At 45.9% G+C, this 18,611-nt stretch overlaps 7 protein-coding genes and 1 non-coding gene across 8 annotated transcripts; 5 read left to right on the top strand and 3 right to left on the bottom strand.

The window, feature by feature from the left end:
* Positions 1-730: 730 nt before the first annotated feature.
* On the bottom strand, positions 731-4,238 carry JR316_0013070 (Protein SMG7; the record flags this gene model as incomplete). Its single annotated transcript, XM_047898684.1, has 6 exons — positions 731-1,649; positions 1,702-2,021; positions 2,084-2,864; positions 2,917-3,954; positions 4,011-4,097; positions 4,204-4,238. 6 exons carry the CDS (start codon positions 4,236-4,238, stop codon positions 731-733), a joined length of 3,180 nt encoding a protein of 1,059 aa, XP_047742232.1.
* Positions 4,239-4,581: 343 nt separating this feature from the next.
* JR316_0013069 (putative ATP-dependent helicase) lies at positions 4,582-7,952 on the bottom strand (the record flags this gene model as incomplete). The annotated part of the gene is made up of 14 exons (XM_047898683.1): positions 4,582-4,719; positions 4,782-4,880; positions 4,946-5,010; positions 5,066-5,170; positions 5,222-5,475; positions 5,541-5,712; positions 5,767-6,013; positions 6,067-6,353; positions 6,407-6,676; positions 6,729-6,829; positions 6,880-6,984; positions 7,026-7,508; positions 7,565-7,726; positions 7,936-7,952. The coding sequence occupies 14 exons, from the start codon at positions 7,950-7,952 to the stop codon at positions 4,582-4,584; spliced, it is 2,505 nt and encodes an 834-aa protein (XP_047742231.1).
* A 487-nt stretch (positions 7,953-8,439) lies between these two features.
* On the top strand, positions 8,440-9,503 carry JR316_0013068 (NADH-cytochrome b5 reductase 2; the record flags this gene model as incomplete). The annotated part of the gene is made up of 5 exons (XM_047898682.1): positions 8,440-8,534; positions 8,595-8,823; positions 8,880-8,931; positions 8,992-9,037; positions 9,095-9,503. The coding sequence occupies 5 exons, from the start codon at positions 8,440-8,442 to the stop codon at positions 9,501-9,503; spliced, it is 831 nt and encodes a 276-aa protein (XP_047742230.1).
* A 400-nt stretch (positions 9,504-9,903) lies between these two features.
* On the top strand, positions 9,904-11,263 carry JR316_0013067 (putative dehydratase NIT22; the record flags this gene model as incomplete). The annotated part of the gene is made up of 7 exons (XM_047898681.1): positions 9,904-9,954; positions 10,017-10,095; positions 10,250-10,386; positions 10,437-10,536; positions 10,591-10,661; positions 10,713-10,896; positions 10,953-11,263. 7 exons carry the CDS (start codon positions 9,904-9,906, stop codon positions 11,261-11,263), a joined length of 933 nt encoding a protein of 310 aa, XP_047742229.1.
* A 342-nt stretch (positions 11,264-11,605) lies between these two features.
* On the bottom strand, positions 11,606-13,732 carry JR316_0013066 (putative transporter C11D3.18C; the record flags this gene model as incomplete). The annotated part of the gene is made up of 12 exons (XM_047898680.1): positions 11,606-11,789; positions 11,846-11,925; positions 11,979-12,136; positions 12,190-12,291; positions 12,346-12,590; positions 12,643-12,737; positions 12,795-12,887; positions 12,956-12,983; positions 13,040-13,276; positions 13,339-13,420; positions 13,474-13,489; positions 13,544-13,732. 12 exons carry the CDS (start codon positions 13,730-13,732, stop codon positions 11,606-11,608), a joined length of 1,509 nt encoding a protein of 502 aa, XP_047742228.1.
* Positions 13,733-15,399: 1,667 nt separating this feature from the next.
* Positions 15,400-16,624, top strand: JR316_0013065 (uncharacterized protein; the record flags this gene model as incomplete). The annotated part of the gene is made up of 6 exons (XM_047898679.1): positions 15,400-15,542; positions 15,604-15,676; positions 15,734-15,786; positions 15,850-15,938; positions 15,997-16,094; positions 16,148-16,624. 6 exons carry the CDS (start codon positions 15,400-15,402, stop codon positions 16,622-16,624), a joined length of 933 nt encoding a protein of 310 aa, XP_047742227.1.
* Positions 16,625-16,821: 197 nt separating this feature from the next.
* On the top strand, positions 16,822-16,893 carry JR316_0013064. Its single transcript has one exon. It is a non-coding gene; the product is annotated as a tRNA-Met (tRNA).
* A 961-nt stretch (positions 16,894-17,854) lies between these two features.
* JR316_0013063 (uncharacterized protein) lies at positions 17,855-18,535 on the top strand (the record flags this gene model as incomplete). Its single annotated transcript, XM_047898678.1, has 1 exon — positions 17,855-18,535. One exon carries the CDS (start codon positions 17,855-17,857, stop codon positions 18,533-18,535), a length of 681 nt encoding a protein of 226 aa, XP_047742226.1.
* Positions 18,536-18,611: the final 76 nt, after the last annotated feature.

The raw sequence follows: 18,611 nt of genomic DNA, 5'->3' as shown, positions 1-18,611 counted from the left end.
TCAATCGCAACAATGAACATCGAATCGATTCTTCCGGAAAGTCGTTCCTCATTCAACAAAATTTAGGAAACAAACACAGCAAAGGCACTTGTTTTTCAATATAAACAGCAAAGATAACTCTGCCTGTATTGCAAACTCGCAGACATAACTTCTTCCATCGTTAAGTTAGTCCGCAATGAAAGACACCAATCGTCCAGCAAAGTAAAGGAAAAATAAAGACAAAGGAATGGGAAGGGAGGAGGAAGTGATGACAGATAACAAACCCTGATGTACAACAAAGGAGGGAAGCCATGGAGCAACAAATGAGAGAGAGACCGACAGGGAGAAAATAAAAAGGGCAGAAAAATATGCACAGCGGAGTACACTAAAAGCTCATCGCGCATACATTGTGGGAAAAGGCATGAAAAGAATATGAGCCTTGAGCAGTCCTACGATGGCGGAAGAAGATACGAATCTATCCTGACATGGTCTTCTATACGACCACAGATAACCCAGCGAGGTAATAGGACCACAAACTCAAAGTGTGGCCACCCCACCAAACGATATCTTCTTCCGCTCCGCTCTTGTGCATCCCGACAACCCTCAAGTTGCTAGGGAAAGTCCATCCATACAGGCGATTTCAAACACCGGGGAAAGAGGGCGGAGGCAAGTAAAAAATGCTAGATTTTTATGTTCTTCGTGAAAGCCATCCGCAAAGATTTGATTTAACGATTCCTTCTTGGTTCTGCCTTCACCCCGTATGACTCCAGATTTGCGACATGGGGACAGACACGTGTCCTACACGAGGATCATGCATCGAAAGCTGCCTCGAATGATATGCAGGATTAGAACTGGCATAGTACTCTGTCGAACCGCCTCCAAAACTTTGTTGGGAAGCATGAGAATTGATGTATCCAGACTGAGGAGAAAGGATATGTTCTGGCCTATGAATAGGCGGCTGAATGGGTGGCGCATATGCGAAGGGATCGTGTTGGCTTTGGATATGGTTAGGGAAAAGTTGCGCAGCCACAGAAGCGGAAGGCACTCGTTGGTGTTGCCTTTGGGCCATACCTACAGGAGAAAGCATAGGCTGAGGAGGATGCGAGTGCGAGTGCGAATATGCCGGAGGTAACCCACCACCCAAACTTTGCTGGGAATTGTGCGTTAATTGGCTCGGGTAAGGCGAGGACCAAATAGACTGCTGCGAAAGATCCTGTGACGCTGGAGAGATGGCAAATTGCCGAGGAGACGTCTGATAAATATGCCCACCACTTTGTGCGGTAGAATTACTGGTGTTCCCGGAGTACATAAGAGGCTGCTCGTCCTCAGAAGCTGACCATATGGACTGACTTGGGCGATGAGACAACTCGGACCCGAACAAAAATTGAGGTTGCGGGGCGGTCGAAACAGATTCTGTAGAAGGTACATGGGCTGGGTTTATGACTCTGCCTACGGTAGCCAAGCCCATGACGTCGTTCAGAAGATCTTGTGCCGTCGTAACAGCTTGAGGTGCGGGCGCGTGTGTTGCAGGCGTAGTAAAGCTTGGTTGCTTGATAGGTTGATAATGGGTGGGAGATCTGGGGGAGAGACCCTTAGGGCTGATAATGGGTTTGACTGGCGTCAAGGGAGCCACACGGGTGATCGGAGAGAGCGCAGGGGAAATAGGAGCCCTTCAAAAACGTCAGACAGAGGTAAATGCTGCGTTCGATTAATGCAACATACCTAGGATCCCAAACAATTTCATCTTCTTCTTCATCGTCTTCTTCTTCATCCAATACATTTCCGCCTGTTTTTAGATGCTCGAATGCCTCGCCAACCGGGTCATCGTCGGTTGAACTTAAGTGGTCCACATCCTCAATATCCACATCAGGCTCTATTTGTTTCCCAGTGTCATCGTGCACCGGCGGGGCTTGAGCATGGTTGGAAGTGGCGGAATCATTATCTACCACAGGTGAAACCTCTTGTTGTAAACGAGGTCGAACTTCCTCCACCATGAGAGGATCAAACATAATGTGATTGTTAATCATCATCAACGGGGAATTCTACAAGTTGACAAGTCAAAAATTTTCAACATCGACATCGACAACATACTACGAACACTCACCTCCATTTGAACAAGTACTTTTGCGTCCTCTAACAAGTCGGAGATTCTCATCAACTGTTCAACATTAGGATGAACTTGCTCCCTTTGAGCCCCATTTACTTGCGCCTTTTCCTTCCCCTTTTCTTCACCCATCAGCTTTCTAAGCGGCAAAAATCCCTTCATCTCAACGTCCTCCTCCAGGGGAGACAGAAAAGGGTGTAATTTGTTGGCCGGGAACGCTTGCGACAATGCAAGCATAAATTGGGCATAGCCCTTCCAGAATCGCTGGGTCTTTTTGGAATACCCACTGATCTTATTTTCATCTTTTTTGACGATATTAATTCCCTTCGACGATTCGCGCGATTGGTACGCGATGAATTCTTGGTCTTGTACGACATATTTGTAGTTGGCGCGCAACCACTTGCTCGCAATTCTAAGAGCGGGAAGGGTGCGTCTGAAGGTGGCGCTGATGCGTTGCGCGATATCGTCGGCCCCTTCTTCCATTATTTGAGGATCTTTCAGTTCATCCTTTCCTACTTCAAGTAGGACAAGATGCATATCCATGAGGTGGTCGAGCATGCCCCATTCGATCAATGTGGCCGTTCCAGGTTGAACAGGAGCTGCGTCTGTCTTACGATGGGATGTAGAAGGTGTATCACGAATCATGCGGTGCTTCCAGAGTGCACCCTGAGAGAGGACGATAGTATTGGAAATCAAGTCGATGGGTAGATGTCGTTCAGAAACAAGGGCATAAAAGTCATGGAACACTTTTTCGTTGTGCTTGGGAGACATGGACTTCATTCTATTCGCAATGGTGAGATGACCCATTACAGGTTAGAACAAATCATACTCACTTTTCAAGGCCCTTATCCATACCTACTCGCCACAAAGCATGCAAAACCACAACCCTTTCCTTGAACAGCTCGACTCGCACTCGGGGAGGAAGTTGCATGTCATTCGTTCCATTCTTGTCCCTTTCTCTTTTAGTTCGTTGCCGCCACATTTCTAAGGCCTTGGATAGTACAGTTCCCAAATTCTCCGCAGCTGTATCGTACGGCTGGCTGACACATAACGCCCGATAATAGTGTATGAGAGAAGCGAACGAGTCCTTTTGGTATGACGACAGAATTGCCAGCTGGTGGGAAGGATTGCCCTCGTATGGTACAAGCAACCGGGCTTGCTCGTAACACTGTCGTGCCTTGTCATAGTTTCTAGGGCGAGGAGGTAGGTCAGGTCCCCCACCTCGGCGATTACGCCCCCTCCGTCCTGACCCGCCATCTTCGTGGCCAGCTCTCTTGCCATTGCTCTCGTTATACAGTTCCCTGTAACGAGCAATATCACCCAAGCATATTAAAGCCTTGCTCAAGATTGCAAGGCGCCCTTCACGCTCCTCGGCTGTGGTGGGTGCAAATGATACACTGGGGTCCTCCGGCGGAAACTGGAAGTGGTTACGGCCACTAGCGCCGTGCATAACTCCGTCACGGGTCTCGGATACCTCAGGGATACTGGAGGCAGCAACATTGTCAGCTTCAAGAAGGCCAAGCGCAACTAGGGCAGGATGCGCTTCGCGCAAGTCGAACAAACGTCGAAGGCGAAGGACCAATTGGGTCCAGAATTTTTCCTCGTCAGCTAGAAATTGCCGAAATCGTTGCACTAACTTCCGACGCTCGACGTCGTGATTTTGTCTCGGCGGAGGAGGACGTTGGCCTTGTTGTTGCTGCTGTTGCTGGTGGCGTTGGTTGTTTTGTGTGCTACGATCGAGGGCAGCGATGCTCTGCTTGTAGGAGGAGATGAAGGCATAGGAAGTTTGCATCCATAGATGGTTCTCGACATCCTTGGATTCTTTTGCATCGGGATGAACGAGCAGTAGATTAAGATAGCGCCTCCTTAGGCTAACGAACGGCGTGCATGAGAAGATGGGGCCGATAAAGCGACGTAGACAGCTCACTTTTTCCGCTGGAAATCGACCTCTTTATCGAAGGGCTCTTTGGTTTTGAGTAGTTCTTTCAACGATTGGTGTATGCTTTTCGCCTCACTAGCCACCAGGGAAGGAGACATCATAAGAAGGGTGCAGAGCCAGAAGCACAATCATGATCCACCTTAAGTATGGGTCTCCAATATTAAAAAAACACAATACATACCGGGCGACAGATGCAGGTACAGGCTGTTCAGTCATTGATGATCTTGAGGCTTTGTTGTCATATACAGTCCATTGTCTCTGCCGTTTCCTCAATATAAGAGCTTCCTCGGGCCCACAAAAGAAGATAAGACGGTTGTACGCCGACAGCAGAAATGGTTAGGAAATAAAGACCTCCAGCGCACACGGTCACTAGTTCAAGTCATCATGCTAAATAAAATCCGTGGGAATATTCACCCGCAGTACTGTCGGTGCTCTGTACACCGAGCAATTTGTCAAGGTTAAGGTGATCCATATATATATAACAACAATAGGTATAGTAGATGGAAGCTGTATCTAGTTTCAATGTATGTGCTTGGGAAAAATGAAACCGTAAAATGCATCAATCAAAATCTTCCTCTTCATCATCCTTGCCTCCAGGTCGGAACAGGGCAAGCAAATCGTCCATACCCAGACGCATATTCTTGATCTTGTCACCGCTCAAGGCCGCCGACGCAAGTGCTCTCTTCTTTTCTTGAAGCTAAGTTAATGTCATCAAAATTTATATCTTTTAGCGTTTCTATCTGCAATAAAAGAACTCACAAGGAGTATCCTGTCCTCCACAGTGCCATCGATCTTCAATTTGAATATATTAACATCGCGTTTTTGCCCAAACCGGTGAGCACGATCAAAAGCTTGATCCTAGAAAGAGAAAGTATCATGACAATTCATTCGCATCAAGGTAAATTGATGACATAAGCACTGACCTCCAGAGCAGGGTTCCACCACAAGTCCACTAGAATAACGTTATTGCAGGCAGTCAGGTTGAGACCTATAATGATGCAAAATTAGTCTTGTGCTGAACTCCAGCCCAAATCGCGTCGTACCAGTGCTGCCAGCTTTGAAAGAGATCAAAATAACTCGTGTAGTTGAACTTGTTTTGATTTTCTCAAGAGCAGCTTCACGGTCCTTAGGGATCATAGATCCATCATCTGTTATGTAATGAGAATCATCAATATCGTCAACTAGCCAATGCCACTCACAGCGAACATATTTAATCCCTTTCTCGGTCAAGAAGGGCTGAATCAGATCAAGCATACTTGTGAATTGCGAGAAGATTATAGTCTTTTCTTCGCAATTTGAACGCTCATCGACCTCCTTGAGTAATTTCAGGATCATTCTGATCTTGGCGGACGACGGTCTATCTTTCTCTGATTGTTTCGCTTTGATTGCCAGAGGAACACAATCCCGACAATGTGTACTCCATTCACCTTCACCGATATTTCCAGGTCGAAGTCTATGTGGAAAATAAAATTAATCATTTGAAGGCTTCTATGTTGAATGGCAAGAAATGGTACTGACTCAGAGGTGCACATCTGACACTTCTTAGTCACCCCCAGCTGTCCGAATGCTGCAATAAGGTCATCGTCCGCGTCAGGATCAGCCACATCTTTGCCTTTCTCAGCAGGTTTGGGTTCAAGTGCTTGAGAGTCGTTCTTGTAATCTTTGGACACAAGCATCGGATGATTACAGGCTAGCAAAGAAGCTCATTTAGTGAAATCTTTCAGGTAAAAACCTCAACACTTACCTTGTCGAAGCCGAAGCAAGAGCAGCAAAACAGAGATGTAGGTGTTACCTCCTCCACTGTTGCTGCTGGCCATCAAATTCTCAATAACACTTTCCATCTTTGATTCAAGTGAGTCATAAAACTCCTGCTCGGCATCGTCGAAAGGGCATGAGATGATCTCTATATTGCGCTTTGGGAGCTCAATGAGCGCCCTTCCATTCATAGTCTGATCTTTTCGACGACGAAGCATAATCGATTTCAGAACGACCTAACATCGACCAAATATTAGAATGAACATTTTAGTAAATACGAAGACATTACCTGCAGACGTTTCATAGCTCGAGATGCTCCGCGACCACTATTGACAGGCTTGGCAATCTGTTCATTGAAGGTGTCCCAGTTTGATAAGGGTTTAATACGAAGGAATTTGATCAACGAGTAAAGCTCTGTAACATTGTTTTGCCTAGAACAAACATTAGCGAAATTTGGAAGGCCAGAAGGTAAAACTTGCATCGGAGTTCCGGTCAAACACCAACGATATTTGCCCTTGAGTTCACAGCAAGCTATTGCTCCTTTGGTCTTGACATTTTTGATATTATGAGCCTCATCTGAATTGCCAACGTTGTTAGAGAACGCAGTGAGAGACAAATGCAAGACATACCAAGGATAATCCTCCACCACTTAGTTGCAAAGAGCGCACACTTCTTCACCGGAGCTTTGGATTTGCCAGCAGGCACCTTCTTCTTTATAGTTCTTCCAAAGGAGTCTTCGTCAGAATCGTCTTCAGAATTATCTGGCGTTGATTTCTTGGATGCTGATTTGGAGCTAGACTTAGACTCGTCTTTGGCGGGAGGGTTGTAAGACATATACTCGGATTTGACAGTGTCGTATGTCGTTACAACAACATGATATTTGTTGAAAACATTAGGATCTGGGAAGATCGCGTTATAAACCATTAACTCTTTAGACAGATAAATTGATACCTGTTGTGCGAGTGGTTCCCTGATGCTTGAGAACCTTGAAACTGGTCATCCTCTCAATTTCATCTGCCCACTGGCCAACCAGGGCGAGGGGGCAAACGACCCTAGTTCCTATGAGCAAAGACGTAATGCGACAGCCATAAAGGGTGCTTACAAGTTGGCAGCACTCCAGTCTGCTTTATCAGACTTTTTGGCTCGACCTTCAACAATTCGTGTCAAAGTTTGAATGGTCTTTCCCAGACTGTTTTCATGAATATCCCTATTGAAACTTTGAATGAAAGATATAATGATTGAACTCACCCCATATCATCTGCGAGAATACCTCCAGTGCGCTTTTTAGCCGGATCCTCTCGATCCCGCATCCAAGCTCGGCCAATGATTTGATGGGGTAAAAGTTTAAATCCTTCATTGAATCCGGGGACCGTTGCCTGTTCCATGTCGACCTCAATGTCATCATCGAGTTCCTGATTCATGCCACCGCTCATGAGTTCTCGAAGAGCCTTCTCAGCGTCGGCAGGAATCATATAAGGATTGTCGTCGCGGAAATCTGGGATTTTGATTTCTTCACCGTCAGTCATCTTTGGTGGAGGAGGGCCCGGGAAGATAGGTCGTCTTATAAAGTTAGGTTGGGGGAGATCTCTATTGCTGGGGACATGTATTGGAGTGGCTTGAGGTCTAACTGAACCTGTAGGTTGCGAAGGGGGATTTGTCTGGTTGAACATGTCGTCAAGTCGTTGTAAAAGTGGGCCGTGATTTTGTCGAACTGGAGTCTTATACCCGCCACTTAAATGGGGCGGAGCTTTAGTCTCTTACGTTGGGTTTAGTTCAGGGCCGCTTACCCCACATTGCTGGCTAGAACTTGGACCTCATCGTCAGAGTCCTTAAATTGGCCATCCACTCCATCTTCCTCATCCGATGAAATAATGACCGTACGTCTCTTTGCAAAAGGGTTTGCAGGAGGCTTTGCAGTCGCAGTGGTTGACTGGGGTGATGGTATCGTGCTGGAGGACGCGACGGACTGCTTGATCGGTTAGCGATACGCCATTTCAACACGTGTTTCTGTTACTTACAATTGCACTGGTGGCTTGGGATGATTTTCGAGGTCCTCCAAGTTCTGGATATAAATTTACATCCTCTGCAAACCTCTTTCGTCTTGAAAGAACAAAGGGATGAGTATTATAAAGATAAACTTGGTGTCGATAAACCTTACATATGTTCCATGGGCATTGCTTTGTTACTCTTCTTAAGGGGTACTAATACGATATGATCTCCTAGATGGTGAAGCAAAGCAAGGAACTGTTCGAATTTGAACCGCACGGGCCTGATCTTTTGCAATCGCGCTCCAGTTGAACGATCACGTGGACATATTTAATTTAGGCTCTCCTTTTCGGGTAAATTGGTGTCACAACGGTCCATGGTCACACCCAAAAAACGTTTTCGGCTGGGACGCCGAACTTGCGCCGGAAGAGAAGGGGAGTACCTGGGGAGTACCCTTTTGACGCCTTACGTATTAACTTGATTTCGCCATTTCCTACGACAATCGCTTACAAGCACACCACGATATGCTAATACCGATGACAACCAGCCTCACTGATAACTCAGCAATTTTTGAACCGATGGAAGACTATAAATTAAGTGGGTGTAGTTTGACAACCACACATACCCAGAGAGCCTTTTATCCTCAATTCTGAATCGTTACCGCACACTTGCAACCATGTCCACCTCGCAGGCTAAAAGTATCTTCGATCCTCAGGTCTACACGGACCTGAAGTTGAAAAAGATTATCCCATACAATCACAATACCTCTAGGTAAGCAAGACGGTATGACATCTACCTAAATACCCTACGAACTCGAGAACCTACCGGCAGATTTTTTTTCGAGCTCCCTGATGGACAAGCTTCGTTGATTCCTGTGGCGTCTTGTATAGTAGCAAGAGCGTCAAATCCAGAGGACTTGAGGGATGCAAAAGGAGATCCCTTCTTTAGACCCTTCACCCCAATTTCCCCACCTGATGCTGTTGGGGAGCTCGTACTGCTAGTTAAGCGTTACGAAGCAGGCAATGTTTCCAAATACATTCATAGCTTGAAAGTAAGGGCTGTCTCTTTGTAACTCCTCTTCATCAATATGTAGTCATACTAATTTACACGATGCAGGAAGGCGACACACTTGCATTCAAAGGCCCTTACCTCAAGTTTGCGTATGAAGGTAATGGTGATGACTGTCGTAGCTACTCGTCTATTCCTCATGGTGACATATTTATTTTAGCAAATCAATTCAAGGAGGTCGCCTTCATTGGCGGTGGCACAGGAATGTGAGAACTATTTTTAAATGATATTTGTATGCGACTGCTGACGATTAAGCATCACAGTGCTCCTTTCTACCAAGTGCTAACACATGCTTTGAGAGATGACAATAACAAGACAAAGTTCAAGTTGATCTACTCCAATATCTCAGAGAAAGACATCTTGTTGAGAGCGGAACTCGACGCTTTGCAGAAGAAAAATCCACACACCTTCGATATTGTATATCTGGTGGACAACCCTACGGAAGAATGGAAGGGTCCAACAGGCTTTATAACGGTCGAGCATATCAAGAAGCACGTCAGCCCTGCTACCTTGGGAGATCAAATTAAAATCTTCATTTGCGGTGAGAAAAGCATTGACAACGATATCTTGAAGGGCAATGCTAAAGGTACACATCAGGACCTCCCGCTCAAGTTGCCTCACTGGCGGGGAAAAAAGACGGACAGAACCAAGGAGAACTCGGCGGAATTCTGAAAGACTTAGGCTATAGTCAAGAACAGGTGTGATCCCATCCCCTATTGATATAACTGCTCTCAAATCATCTGAACGATTATTCTCTCTTGTACAGGTCTTTAAATTTTAATACGGTTTATAGTGTGGAGTCCGCTATATATTTACGAACTTGTATAAATAAAAAGGGGTTTTGAGTGTGAATGTAAAGATTTGATTATGCCGTCCATTAAATCAGACACTTGGTTCTTTGTACTTACTCAAATTTGAAGTCCAACTCAATCATCAGCTAAGCCGTGTCGGGAAGGAGGTTGCCGGTTTTACCGGGCGAGTTCTTAAATACCCGGCACCGGCGACTGTTGTATTCATCTGTTCGACCTCCTCGCCCATTAACCACATCACCTTCAAAGTATTCATATTCAGAATGCCCGCAGATCTTTCACAAGTTGTTGGATTCACCACTCCCGACAAACCAGTCAGTTCTGACTTCCTGTACCGAACACTTAGCTGTTTCTAAACACATAATACATTTGCTAGGTTGCATGGAACAAGCGCGACCTTCTAACATACGCAGTTGGTGTAGGAGCTAAAAACGACGATTTCCAATTTGTTTATGGTGAGTTTATTGACACATGTTGCTTGACACAAGTCTAACACGTTACGTCTGTAGAACTGGGTAAGCACTTCTCCGTGATGCTCGTAGCGCAGAATGCTCGATGCAGTACAACTACAGACCAGCATTGGATGGATTATTAACTATACGAATTCAGATCCCAATTTTGCTGCTCTTCCCACATATCCCGTTGTACTTCAACTCAAGGGTGCCGACAGCGATGTGAACCTCTTTAGCGACCGTATTAAGGGACGGCCCATACCCGGCATGCCCACTCTCAACCCCAACCGCGTCGTAAGTCAGCCTCTGACATCGGTACCCAATCAATTCTTATACAGCCCTAGGTACACGCCACTCAATCCATTGAAATTGTGAAGCCTCTTCCTTTGGTTAGCGGAGAAGGATGGACTTGGAAGACCCGTTACACTGGCGTAGTCGAAAATAGTGGGTCAGATTCCTTCGTATATCAATTCTTTGCTCACTTCAATTCACGGTTAGAAAGCGGTATTATCCTAACCGCTGAGAATACTCTTGTCAGCCCATCAGGCGAGGTTTACGCCAGACTCTTCGTCAGTATCATTTATTCCTAAGCACATTTTCGTAAGACTCATTTTATACAGTCATCCTCATTCAATCTTGGTGCCAAAGCAACTGGGGAGAAATTTTCCAAATTCATTGCCGGACCTCCTCAAGGCAAGCCCATCCCCAAAGACCGCAAGGCTGACTGGGTTGTCGAGGACCAGACAACCCCAGAGCAGGCTATTATTTTCCGCCTAAGCGGAGACTATAACCCTCTCCACATCGGTTAGTGATAAGATTATCTTCATAGCCGGTGTATCTAACATTCGAGTTATCAATAGACCCCAAGATTGGACAAGGGGCTGGCTTTGGAGGTGTCATTCTTCATGGGCTGTCGACGTTCGGCTTTGCTGGCCGTGCGGTTCTGAAGACCGTTGGTGGAAACGACCCAAATTCACTCAAGTTCTTCGGTGTGCGCTTCACCGCCCCTGTTAAGCCAGGGGATAAGCTCGAGACCAGTATCTGGGAAGTAGGCAAGGGCCCTAAAGGAACGACTGAAGTTGCCTTTGAGACCAAGAACTTGACTACTGGGAAGGTCGTTCTTGGTGGAGGTGTTGCCTACGTAGTTAAAAAGGCTGACGCCAAGTTGTAATCTGTTATGACATTGGATCATTGTATTTTTAATGACCACACCGTGATCACTGCAACATATGGAAGACATCGTTCACTCCGGAGATGTGTTGGACACCCACCTTTGACCGTTTAGTAAGAGTCGCTTGTTGTGCGGTTGTGTTACTGATTTAAGCTTTGCGTCTGTTGACATGACTATTACCCGCCATTAATTGTCCAGACTCTACGGTCTTGTGATATCTTGTGATAGTGTTATTATCGACATTGCGCAGTTGATGTAATACCATTAGGTTGTGAAGTTAAATATTAGTACACGAAGGGAGGGCCCATGAAGTAGGTATTACGAGCCTGAATCATCACACCACTACAAAACATACCGGAAATCAGGATGTTCGTCGCCGAGTTCTACCCACGCACGGAGCCCACCATCCGGTTCTTTCTCTGTAACATATGGCGCAAGGATTTCAGCGCGCCTGAGCTTCTTCTGTTTATTCGACCTGATGAGGATCAGCGCATTAAGGAGCGTTAGCGCCATTATTGAAAGTGCGCTGATTTAAAGATGTTAAAAAGAAAGGAAAATGCTGTCATAAAATTGCCGACGTACAATGTCAAATTCATGATGGTCGTCTTGTGGAACTTTGGGCCTTCTTTTGAGGGGTAACGCCATGTGCTCAGTATACCGCCCTGTGTGTCTGTCAGTGAGATATTACGGAAGGCATAATTATGGAAATCTGTACAGTGTTCGTGGCCACAAACCCGAGGGCTATACTTGTCGCTCGTCGATAGTAAGGCTCCGAATTGTTGGACAACCAAGCTGCCACCATTGGAGTTGGGCCATAGACACCCGGAACCATCAAATAAAGTGCTGCATATGAAAGGTGTTTGTTGGTCGATGCTGCGATGAGAGGTTAATGTGAAACTCGTCGGATGAGATATATCTAGACGTACCCAAAGTAATCGAGTAACCGGCGACTGCCAGAACACATATCCCTGCAAGGGGGATTGATCTCGACTTGAACCGATCTGATAGATAGGCAACGAAAATAGTCACTGCAAATGTGGAAAATGAGTGACTGAATGTAGCGCCCAGATGAGCGAGCGTACCAACGAATCCAACGGCAAAGGGTCCAACACTCAAAAGTTGAGTATGATTGGGACTGAAGCCTAACTGGTTGACAATAGACGGAAGGAACAGTGCAAGGCCATAAAGGTTGGTGCCACCCATAAAATAGATAATGAAAATAATGATAACTTGAGGCGATCTCAGGGAAGAAAGCACTTGGCTGAGGCTGAACTTGTCAAGCGGGTTCACAAAGGGACGGTCTCTCTCCAGGCGTTGAGTGATGATTCTTCCATTTTGGCCTTAGGGTCGGGATTTGAGTAATGGAAAAAGGCACTCACTGTTTTTGGTCTTCTGACAAGAACCGCGAATCCTTTGGAGTAGCGGGTACAAGGTAAAAGGATATTACACCAACAAGAACGCTGAAGATTCCTTCCTAATGGACGCTCTAGGCTCAGGATAGTGACCCTGCTCGAGATGCAAGTTTACTCACTATGATAAATATCCACGACCACCCAGGCTTGTTCCCCACTCCATTCATATTCACAATAGCCGCCGCCAGAAGACCAGAGAAAGCACCTGAGAGCTGGGAAAGTCCAGAACGTTCAATTCACTATTCAATCTCTAGCACCGCCGTGCCAAGAGTTGACTTACCGATGCTGCTGAAAAAAAGTAGGCGATCCTGCAGGGTAATATGAGCACTCGCACCAAAACGGGAAAAATCATAGAAGGCTGTACCTAAGGGAGAGTTCCGCACGGGTGTAGAACCCAGAAAGGTACAAAACGATACCAGGAAACATGGGCCCTTCCATTAGCCCCAAAAATGCGCGAGCTACGACGAGGCCGTGAAAGGAAGTCACAAATCCTTGTAAGATGACAATTATCCCCCACAGGGTGAGAATGGTGGGCATGACATAGTTGGGTCCTATCTTCCGGAGCAAAAGATTTGCAGGAAGTTCTGCGAGAATGTATGGTCTGAGTGGTAAAAGCGCTCAATCAGGATTGTTTCGTCAGCACCACAAAAAATGGCCACGTACACATATGTGGTGGTGACCGCAATCTGATACTGGCGGTCTGTCATATGGAGACTTTTTTGGAGGCCAGCAACTCGAGCATTGCCTACATGAAACCATAAGCCAATGCATCAAAACACAGATATCGACTCTACTCACCAATATTAGCACGGTCCTGATAGCAAAACATCATCAATTAAGAGTTACGCAAATGAAGGGGCGAGCTCACCAGGAAGGATAGGAGGTAGAATATGGTCATCACAGGAAGTAGAGTAAGGTCCATCTTGAGGACCGCTCTCCTCACCGTGGCGTGATCCACTCGATCCAAAATGTACTTCTCTGACTCGGACTTATGCAACGAAGAGGAATCCGTTGTGCTAGTGGCTCGCTCCGGTGATCCATCAATTTTGTTATCCATCGTCAATACAGCAAGACGGTGAGGGGATTTCAACGCAGTGACGGAGAAACAATGGAGGGGTGGCAATCCGAACCGAACGAAGAAACCTGGGGACCTTTTGAATCAATTCGTCAAGTTCCGTTACCCCTCCGAGAAGCCTGTTGAGCTAGATTTCGTTACTGGCGCATAAGGACTCCGAAACTTCCCCTCAATCGGCACCAAAAGAGCACTATAGAGTAACTAAAAATAGCCTTCTCTTTCCAATGAATTGAAGGGGTTATCGATATCTCACCATGTAAGCATTGGCGGGTAAGGAAGGATTGATATCAGTGCGGAGACAAGATCACGATTAGGATGTCTTCTTCCATCCGTGCGAGCCTCGAGAGCATATCGTGACTTTTCAACGTATTTTCAGGCCCAGGGGCAAGTTTAAGGAGTTTTGTGGGAAGAAATTTCAGGTAATAGTCTGAATGACGAGATCGACTCAGAGGACAACTTGAAGATGAAGTGAAGTTCGTTGTAAGTCCCCAGTGCTCGTTTTCTGGCCGCTAAAGCATCACAGGCAAATTCAAAGTCATCGGAAACGATATGTCAAGACTGAGAAATCTGAAAGCTACGAGCAGATAATTTGAAGCCTAGCATCTGTCCGCAGCTGTCCGCCAGTGACCATCCACAGAACAGGCGTCGTGATGATTTTCATGCGATTACTTGGCAGGGGCTTGCAATTGGCGAAATGTTTGCTTATGTAACAGGCTCCTGATAAGCCATCACCGGTCTTCTCCCACTGGCACTTTGTTGACCGGCTTACCTTTCACCTCAACCTTTAAGTTTGGAATTCTGAGGTTTCTACGTTTATGATCGCGGTACAACCTACTCTGTCTCTTATTGGTTCCAAGTATCATATAAAAAACGTTTTGTCGTTGTCGTTGACACTTTCTATGTGCAGTAGATGGCGTCTTTTTCGGATTCGCCACGCCGCCACCGCCATGCTAGCATTAGCAGCTACTTTCCAGTGAACAACCTATTCGCCCAACTAGGGTGTTGGAGGTTTCATCAAACATTTGGGGTCTCGCGCTCGCATTCATCGGTTCCAGCCACGCAATCCTGATCAACAACGCGCACGTTTGACGGCTTGAATCCAGCCTCGTACTTGGTGTTGATTAGTTTGTTGAAATCGAGCAGTACTAGATGCCTTTTTTCACATCCCACTTTGAACTCATGCAAAAGTTGGACTCACCTTCAAATGTTCTCAATCTCTGGTCGAAGACGCTTGCGAGATATTTTACCTTCGCTCATTCTCTTTGATCATTTAAATACATTTTGATCTACTGCCCAAAGACTATGCTCAGGTACCGCTTCATACTGCACCTATTTCGATATGTCTACCAACTCCAATGTTAAATCATAGATGGACGCAGCAATACCTGGGAATGCATGGCCACTCGCCTGTGCTAGCGCCCAGTGCCGCTGATGATACGTATATAACAGAATTGAATTCTGCTGCGCAGCAGGTTCCAGCCCATTTCGAAAGATAATCACAGAGTTCTGTGCTATTGGTTGATGTTCGTGTCGACGCTGCGCCTCCAGAGGGTTGACGTGTTCGTCCGGCATCCCACGTCCTATATATAAGACTTGGATAGTGGATATACAAGAGACACACCAATTACCTATATTCTTCATTCTCTTACATGACCTCGCCTACAGAAACTCCTCTTGTCGTTGAATCTAGTGCTGGCGGTGTACATCCTGCACCCGCTGTTTCTGAATCCAGAAATGGTTCTAACGTGACAATACGAGATGGATTCATTGCGACTATAACATTCGCGAAAAAGTGCGTTCATCATTACATTTTGTATAATATTTGTGTCTTATAAGAGACGTGTATTTGGCAGGCTGTTTGACGAGGTTGTGATGCCCTCAATCTCGTCGTTCATTGAAACATCCAGGACCAATCCTAGGGTAGCAGTATGTCGTTACTATCTCTCAACACCTAATAACCTCTACTGATTCTCCACCTTGAAGGCCATTGCTGGCACACCGGCCCTGTTGGCTTTCCTGTTCACTGCTGCTTTTCTGTAAGCTAATTTCTCAGACGTTCTCCTTCTACACTTTAACATACTGGGGCATTTGTGTTATAGCATATTCTCTACCCTCACACTCATTATATGGACGATCATTACCGTGGTATTTGGCATCGTATTTGTTATCATCGGCGGATTTAAAGCATGTACGTCTCAAAAGAACACTACTAGCAAACCCATATTGTCACTAACTATTACAAACAGTACTCGTCAAGCTTATGTTTGTTATCATTACTGCGATTCCTCTGACTGTCATAGGCACGAGCCTTCTTGTCTGTGGAAACTCGCTGGCGCATATGATTGTGAGTATATAATTTCAATATTCATGGTGGTTATGCTGAAAGGTCACCTTCAGATCAGACAACTGCCCGGACGGTCGAGCTCTGACGGTAGTACTCCAAGCTCTACCGACGAGGTAGATTGGCAAAGAGTGGCCGAGGCTTTGGCAAGAAATACAATACAGGGGGTCAGATCCAGCATTCCGTTAATTCATGCGGTATTCGAGACAATTAGAAATGTTTTCCGAGCATCGTACACTTCTTTTTGGGCTGCCATCATGCTTATGCACGATACAGCAGCTAGAGACGCAGGAGCCTTTACTCGCAGTACTCCTACTCCTCCACAACCTCCCACTGGATCAACAGAAAATTCGACACCTGTTGGCTCAAGGGCTACAGAAGTGGTGTCTCCTCCTCTAAGCGACTCCAGTGACCAGGAGATAGTCGTCATTGAGCCGGTGAACCTCCCCAGTACATCGAATTCCGGCAAACAAATTCCAACTTTACATCAAAGGGCAGCGTTCAAACGCACCGGCGATAACGACGAGAATTAATGAAGTTTCTATGCCTTTGGGTATCTTTATACTACTTAAATTTCTTTGAAACTCAGTGTAGTGCTTGGTACATATGCTCTTTGAATCGATTACCTTGAAGAACGCTGTTGTATTTCGTGAATGAAAAGTCGTTCATTTCTCGAATCTGCATTTCCTGCGGATTAAATGTATTGGTTTAGACTGAAATTGGGCTTTATAGCAGCATGGCGCAGTGGTAGCGCGCAGGGCTCATAACCCTGAGGTCACTCGATCGAAACGAGTTGCTGCTAAAACGACTTTTTTGGTGTGATGGAAAGGCCACTTTACGGCAATTTCCGAAACTATAAGCATGAGAATTTTCCCGAATTTCCCTCTTTCCAAAACCCATTCCGAATCATACAGACGCTCTGTGCAATGGATACTTTACCCCCCGAACTGCTACTGGATATCTTTCACCATGCTTGTGAGATACCCAATGCATTTTTTGACCCGAACTCAACCTCCCATCTGGGAAGATGGACCTCTGGGCACCCCTTGAGTTCGTACCCACACACGCCCGTAATCCGTTCTACAGTACTCCGTTCTACTCCAATTTTGCTCTCTCGTGTATGTACATTGTGGAAAGAGATTTCTAACTCATCCAAATCGCTCTGGTCATCTATACATCTAGTCATCTCTCTCAAGCCGGACAAGCTTAAAGCCCTGATACGACTATCAGAAGGGTATCTCCGTCGTTCTGGTCAATTTCCCCTCACCATATTGGTCCAAAGGGCCGAAAGTTTCCGAATTCCAAGGCGTGGGTTCCCTGCGGAGGAGCTATACATTCTGTACGAAACTTTATCGCGCGAATGTCATCGATGGCACAATATAAATATCCTTCACCTTTTCTCTCCTTCAGACTCGGATCCTCTGATCTCATGTAACCAATTACCTATGCTTCGTAGAGCATCCTTATACTCGACATTATCGGCATGGCACTCATCATCGCCGGGGTCATATGCAACGTTCTTACAGCATGCATCATTTTTGCAGGAGTTGTCGCTTCAAGGAACCAGAATACCTAGCACTACGACTAAGATCTCTTACCTTCATCTTACCCATCTCAGCGTATCTTCGATATCAGACATAGAGAACTGGCTATGGGACATTCTTCGGCATACACCACGTCTTCGATGGCTGTATCTAGACAATGTATCTGGAGATATTTTAACTCAGTTCGGTTCCAATTCAACTACCTGCCAACCGATATACATGAATCATTTGGAGACCCTCATTATACGAGACTGTTTTGCTGCTTCCACTGTTATACTCCCATACTTCACGACCGCCCCTCTCCTTCGCGAATTACGATATACAACTCACTTACAGGAATGTCTCCCTCCTGATTCTCTAAGAACTTTTATCGCACGTTCTTTGTGCTCCCTTCGTCTCCTCGAACTCGAAACAAGAAAATTAACTCCAACATGTGTCAATTTTACCGTTCATCCGCTTTTAACACACACCCCTATGTTGACGACGCTTATCATCCATTACATCGGGGATTACGGCTCATGGTCTGCGGTCGCAGAATACATCGCGATACTTTTAAATCCCTTGGAACAACCGTTGCATAGATTCCTCCATCATTCTCCGCAAGGACCTTTCAAAAACTCGATTCTCTTGCCTCACCTGCAACATCTTGAATTACTGAGCACCGCAAAATATCAATCCATCCCAACGGTTCTTGAGATGCTCAGCCGTCGTTGGACAGTGGGATCTCCAGCAAATATCGAATCGAATTCGTCGTCTCTCTCAGCTGCTACTACGTGCAACTTTACGAAGCTCTTGTCTGCCAAAATCCCTGAACAATACGGTGGGGACGTGATGCAATTTCTAGGCAACGCGATGCGAGAGGGTATGAAGGTTGAGTTCTCCCTCTGGTTCCTCGAATAAGGTTAGTTTGATAAAAGTTGTCCATTAGTTCGCTGGAGTATGGCTTCTGAGGCCATAGTGTGATCCTAATTCCCAA

The sequence above is a fragment of the Psilocybe cubensis genome, chromosome 13 (genome assembly GCF_017499595.1).
Source record: "Psilocybe cubensis strain MGC-MH-2018 chromosome 13, whole genome shotgun sequence".
NCBI lineage: Eukaryota > Fungi > Basidiomycota > Agaricomycetes > Agaricales > Agrocybaceae > Psilocybe > Psilocybe cubensis.
This window is presented reverse-complemented; position numbering and strand designations above follow the sequence as displayed.